This window comes from Chaetura pelagica, unplaced genomic scaffold, assembly GCF_000747805.2.
Source record: "Chaetura pelagica isolate M959 unplaced genomic scaffold, ChaPel_1.0 scaffold90, whole genome shotgun sequence".
In the NCBI taxonomy this organism is placed as follows: domain Eukaryota; kingdom Metazoa; phylum Chordata; class Aves; order Apodiformes; family Apodidae; genus Chaetura; species Chaetura pelagica.
Window position 1 is genome coordinate 239,930 of NW_009953496.1, and position 6,568 is coordinate 246,497.

General features: G+C 41.9%; 1 protein-coding gene across 1 annotated transcript in view; it reads right to left on the bottom strand.

Annotated features, from left to right (window-relative positions):
* Positions 1 to 6,515, bottom strand: part of MCM9 (minichromosome maintenance complex component 9) — a 44,838-nt gene extending 38,323 nt beyond the window's left edge. The window contains exons 1-2 of the mRNA XM_009999204.1: positions 6,206 to 6,515; positions 1,297 to 1,613 (exon numbers count right to left, since the gene is read on the bottom strand). Of these exons, the coding sequence (XP_009997506.1) occupies positions 1,297 to 1,613; positions 6,206 to 6,515 (627 nt within the window). The remainder of the gene's footprint in view (positions 1 to 1,296; positions 1,614 to 6,205) is intronic.
* Between the last annotated feature and the right edge of the window lie 53 nt (positions 6,516 to 6,568).

The window sequence follows — 6,568 nt, forward strand, 5'->3', positions numbered from 1 at the left end:
AGTCTATGCAATGTTGTCACAGCCTATTTCCAACCAGCAACCTCTCAATTTACACTTAAATCTTGCAATAGTTTTTAGAATATCCACTGCACAAGAACAACAATCAAAAGTACCTTTTCATTCTGCAGCACAGGTCATGCCTGCTAGAATTCTAGATTTATTCACTCTCTAGTGCCTAGGAATGTTAATTCATCCTTGTGTATTATCTGAAAAGCCACAGACAGTTCACACCACCAGTACTGGTGGCACATACATCATTACTTGCAGAGCTCAGAAGGAAACACAAGTGAAATTCATTCCAGGTTTAACTTTACTGTATGTAATAAGCCAGCTTTACTGTATGTAATAAGCCCATGCTGCTGAAAATCCTTCCTATCACAGAGATCTGTGTGTCACAAAGTAAAACAACAACAAAAAAAAAGTTACAGAAACCACATCATAGACCATATCATATGTCAGAAACCACTCCATGTCAGAAATAACCATATATATACATGCACCACAGGGATTATTTCTGATAAATAGTTTCATTCCCTTACATTTTTGCTATTCTGAACCTTAAAGAGCTTCATTTCTAATTTCATACATCGCTGGTTTCATACATCTTGCATGTAGATTGGCACCACTATACTCTTAATTCATAAAATCAAAACCCTGAAACAATCTTTCGTAAGTCTTAGGAAAGATTTATTTAAAAATACACTGAACATATAAATAAACACAGAAATGTTGCCTGCAACATACTCTCCTTAGTCCCATTTTCAAAGCAGTGTAGATTTTCTGGTACCAGTTCTGTTTTAGTTATGTGCCTGAACATTTCTTACTCCTCCAGCTTAGCTGTGCTTCCACTTAGAACTACCTTTAGAAAAATGAATGTGAATTCTGTGTGAAACACTTATTTATTAATTGTTCAATGCAGTATTGGCTGAAAGGAACTTGCAGACAACAGGTATTGACCACACTGCACTGCTACAGCTGGCCTTGGCCACCACTGGGCTAGCTTTAGTCCTTCAAGAAAGAACGTAAACTTGGCGTTACCAGGATTCAGCATAGAAATTCAACCTATGCACTGTTCCTGGGTGTTTTGTACAATCTGGAATGGGGTTATGTAGTAATGGAAGTCTAATCAACAATTTAATTCTGACATAAATATGAACAGTTTCACTAAAACTAGAAGACTTACCTTATTCCAGAAAAAAATTAAGCCCCAAATGCCTTCTTTAGTAATTGAATCTTTTTTTGAGACATCTATACCTTAATACCTTTCCCTTTTTCTCCATCTTTTATGTTTTTTACCTGTTCCTGAATTTTGATTTCTTGATAGTCTCTGCAGCAAGTAGAAGAAGAGGTTGTACCAGACAGACACGTGAACTTGGTTGAGTTGCAGCCTTCTTCATTAAGACAGGCTGATGGACGACAGAACGTGTAGTACTGTTCAAAGTCAGCCTTGACAGTAAACACATGCTTGCACTTATTGCAGATATAACTTCGTTCAAACTCCAAAACTTTCACCAAACTGGTACGTATGACAGTCCCAGTAACAGACAAAAAGTGACCCACATCCCTGGTTTTAGGAATGTGCTCTCGAGTCAGCTCTGGGCAAACAGGCAAACCTGTTAAACAGAAATAGGCGCGGCATAAGGTTATGCATATAAAACGTGCTTTCAATGCAGTTAAACAGAAAGACTACCAAAAATGCCAGGCATTTGCAGTAGCCATTGCCATTACTTCTTCATAAATGGGATTAAACAATTCATCTGTTGTACCGTAAATCTGATTCACTGGCCTCAGTAAAAAACTGAGCTGAGTAGTCACAGAAAATGTTGTCATTTTGCTCTTCTGCTCTTGCCAAGGGCTGAACAGTCATGAGAAGTTTCCATTCATGGAAATACCTCCTGAGGTTCTCTGATCAGTTTATTAATTAAAATCATCTTTTGGCAAATAACATTTATTCTACTGGTTTATTTTAATTATGCTACTTAATTGTGGTTCAATGGTATTCCTTCCCACATTTAAATAAGTGTAATTCCTAATCTTGTGTGAATTCTCAAGTCAAAGCAAATTTAAAATTCATAGTCTGTGAGCATTTGACCCTAAATTCACATTGCCTACCAGTAAACCTCAAGCACAAGGAAGATGGCCTAAAAAGAATATAAAGGAGTGATGAACACAACCAAAGCAAATTCAACTTGCATGATGAAATTAATACTGACAGAGCATTTTTGTGGCACTTGTGCTCCTTTAATTCCACCCCAACAGCCAGTTCTGTGGTCTACTGATCCTGCTCTGGCATTCATCCATGTGGCCATCCCTTAGCATCATGGAGGATTTCGGGAAGATGAATCTACCTTAACAGCCTACGAAGTCTTTATAACAATAATTGGTCTCTGAAATGCACACCTGAGGATAGCATCAAAATATTGCCTCATATAAGTTAGTATATGAACTACAAGATACTGATAATTATCAACTTAAAAAGAAATTACCTGCTCTTAAAATATTTTTTTAACATTGCTTCCAAAATAGATCTAAAAAACAGAGATGTAAAATAATAAATCTGTTGGAAAATGATGTTTCTAAGGGGACCAAAACTACCTGGGCATTTAGGTAAAATCTTTTTAGCAGCTTTAGCTACGAAAAATGTCATCATATGTTTATTCCAGTGTTTTCAAACTGAAATGTTTTATTTCAAACATGCTGAAACTTTCTATTTTGTTGTTTTGATGTTTTTAAACAAAGTGTTAGACCATTTGCTTTTACTTAAAGAAAATATTTTTACATATTAAGGTAATTTTAAAAGGTAAAAGAATAAAGTGAAAAAAAGTAAAGTAGAAAGGAGTTAAATAATCTGGAACAGAAATAAAGTATTATGTAGAACTGTAAATATTTTTTTCTGGTTGAATGTAACAAAGCTAATTACGCATTCTACCAAAACTTTTAAAATTTCTTTTTCTCCCACAGCTTTGCATTTCTATTCAGTTCAGGCAAAAAAAAAGCTAAAATCCATTATTTTTCCAACTCTTTTGGCATCTTTCCCCTCCCCCCCGCTCAGAACTCGTGCAGCTCAACAACCTTTGAAAATACAAAGCATCTTAAATAGACAGTATTGCAGCACTGTTGTCAGGATGTATGATATGACCAATTCTGTGAAAACTGAAGAGAAAAGTGTCTAGATAGGGAAAAAAGGGCCTTCATTCTGATCATATTATATGCTTGTTCTGGTTTGGTTTGGTGTGTTTTTCAGTAGCGGGGGAAGAGTCACAGGAGTGGCCAGAGGATTTGCTGCCTGTGGACTCCGATTATGCAGCTTTGGAAGACCCTGGTGCCAGGGGAGTTGCCTGTGACTCTGTGGGAAGCCCAGGCTGGAGCAGCTCCGACCTCGTGGGAAGGACTCATGAAGGAGAGGTTCATGGAGGACTCTCTCCCATGGGAGGGACCCCATGGAGAAGCAGGGTAGGACTGTAACGAATACTTCTTCCTGAGGAGGAAGGAGCAGCAGGAACCACCAGCCCATGAACTGACTCTAAACCCCATCCCCTGTCCCCCTGTGCCGCTGGGGGGAAGGAGGGAGAGAAACCAGGAACAAAGTGATTTGGGCCCAGGAAGAAGGGAGGGGTGGGGTAATGTATGCAAGCCCTGCTCTGTGTGTGTCTGTGTCCTGGGGGTGTTTGATTGTGTGCAATTAAATTCTTTTTGTTTCCCCAAGTTGAGTCTATTTGCCCAGGACCTTAATTGGTGAAGAACCCTCCTTGTCCTTTGTCTTGACCTGGGAGCTTTGACCTCCTCATCCCAGAGTGTGTGTGTGTGGGGAGTTGAGTGAGCGGCCATGGGGCTGTTCCTTTGTTGTTGTGTTGGGTCCAAACCACAATATTAATGGTGAACCAGGCAGCAGAAAGAGACAAAGATCCATGACATTGCTTGACAAACTTTCTCTGAGTATATGCCTCTTTGAATCAGCTTCACTATATTAGCAATAAAGTGTAAAATTGAACTATTATAGCAGGTTGGCCATCAGTAACAGACATAGCAGTGCTCAGGCTAACAGTAAGAACAGAAAAATCTTTGATTTGTAGCAAAAGGAGAAGTTATACAATCAGATTACTATAACGCTTAAAGCTCAGATAAAGAACTTAATCTTTTACTTTCTTCAGTGAACCTGGGGTAATCATCCATTATTATCACTGCATATTCACACTCCTCGAGTCCTTTAGTGAGCTCCGGGATGCCCTGTCCATATTGGTACGAGGGTGCTAACATTGCATTCCTATGCCCAGTGTAAGCAACAACACTGCTCACCACCTCGTTCCATGCCTGACGCACAGATCCCCTCAGCCCCACTCCAGATAGTCACCTGTCACTACCACCAAGAAGACTGGACAACCTTCTCCACCTTCCCATTTGATGTGGAAATAGGAAGCAGCACTCCAAGATGAGAATCCCAAAGGTAATACCCAACATCCACTTAAAAGATAACAGAATCATGGGAAAACTTGGGCAGAAAAAACCCTGCTGATCTTGTAGCCTATTGCTTTTCTTTCTTCAGCAGCCAACCTTTCAGTGGTACAGAACATAGGCCAAACTGCATGGACAGATGTTATTTTGATCCAGCTGCACCACATGAGGATAACCACCCTCTGCTCTTCATTAGTTTCCCTCCTGTTTAGTGATGGAGCAATTTGAGAGTCTGCTGATTAACTCTTTCCATCAATGATCAGTCAGACTTACTTTCAACAGTTTTAAAAACATTTGATCGCAGGAATGTTTTAAAGCCATAGCTATTCACGCAGTGATCATCTGCCTCTTGCTTTATTCCTTCTAATACCTCCTGGTAGCTTATAAAACAATCATACTTGCAGTAAAAATAACTGTTTTCATGTTGAAGCCCTGAATTATGCAAGTGCATCCTAGAACACATTTAGCAGTTGTTTATAAGCTCCACAACACCTAAACAGACATCAAGCCTTTTTTTTCCCCCCTTAAACACCTTGAGAAAATCGCATTATGAGAGCCATGGGCTAAGTATATTTCTGATATATGTGTTTTAATGACAATATTCTTAATGAAACTTACTGGGACAAAACACAGGTCTATTTAACAGCTGTGATTCATCCAAGTTCAAGCTGCCAAAAGACTGAATGATCATAAGTCATCCCAACACAGGGCAGGGGAGGGAAACACAGGTCACTAGCTCTTGGCTTTGCAGACTAGACAGCTCCAAATAGCTAGTAAGCAACAACCAGAAGGGACTGTGCCACCACTGACCCAGTTCTCCACAACAGGAAAACATGTATTTTAATCCCAGAACCTGCACTCCACACTTACCACACCTCAAAGCTACCGAAAATTTCCGAGTAATACGGGAAATGGCATATCAAATTGTACTGAAAATGGTCAAAATGCTCTATTAATAGTCATGCCTTCCAAAAGTTTATTCCAGTTTTATAACAAGTAACTTTGTGACAGTTAGTTAAGCATAACAGTTGACAATTTCAGATTACATTGTTACAAGACAACGTAAAATTTAGGCTTTGCCTCCTCCCAGAGACGGTTTGAGCCAATAAAGACACTAGATGAACTGACACAGTAAGGAAGTCAACCTGCAAGAAAATCTATGAACTACACATCTTCCTCTAAGAACTTCTGGCTAACAACAGCAATAATGTGAGACCAGCTACTGATCTGGGGAGACTTTTTGCCACAGAAAGACTTTGGTGTTAAGTCCTGACCCAGCAACAAACGCCAACCATTGCACAGACGCCATCAGGGATGGCCACAGCTTTTTTCCAGGTTGGCCTACACAACTCCACTTGTTCATAGAATCATAGAATGGTTTGGGTTGGAAAGGAACTTAAAGATTATCTCATTCCAACCCTCCTGCATGGGCAGGGACACCTCCCGCTAGACCAGGTTGCTCAAAGCCCCATCCAACCTGGCCTTGAACACTTCCAGCGAGGAGACAACCACAGCCTTCCTGGGCAACTTGTGCCAGTGCCTCGCAGTGAATAACTATGTTCACATGCATACTTCTCTGTCTAATAAACACCCACCATCCCCTACTGCTTCAAACACCGAAACCGCAAGAACTAAACTTGCTCCTTCCCTTGACCCCCGGCAGCTCGTTACAGAACACGGGAATTTGGCAGTGCTGACGGGAAGATGCCCCCGGGGAGGATCCCACCCCACCCCACCCCACCGCACCACTCACCCGCGATCCTGGCGTGCAGGTTCTGCTTGGCGCGGAGCCGCTCCGGGCCCGCAGAGGCCTGCAGGGTCTCCAGGGCCGCCCGGCGCAGCGCGCTGTCGAAAATCGGGAGCACCTCGCTGGGAAAGGCGTTGAAATACTCCCCGATCTCCATGTTGGTCTCGAAGAGGGTCAAGGCGTCGATGAGGACGGGATAGTGCGCCTCGTCGTCGGCCTCCCGCAGGATGCCCAGGATGTCATCCCTGTGGTGCTCCTGCACGTAGGACTCGAACACCTGCCCGATGAGGTTCACCTGGTCCGTGCTCAGCACCATGGCTGGCCCTGCTGAGGACACACCTGCTGGTCTGTGGCGGGGCTGGGTGCCCC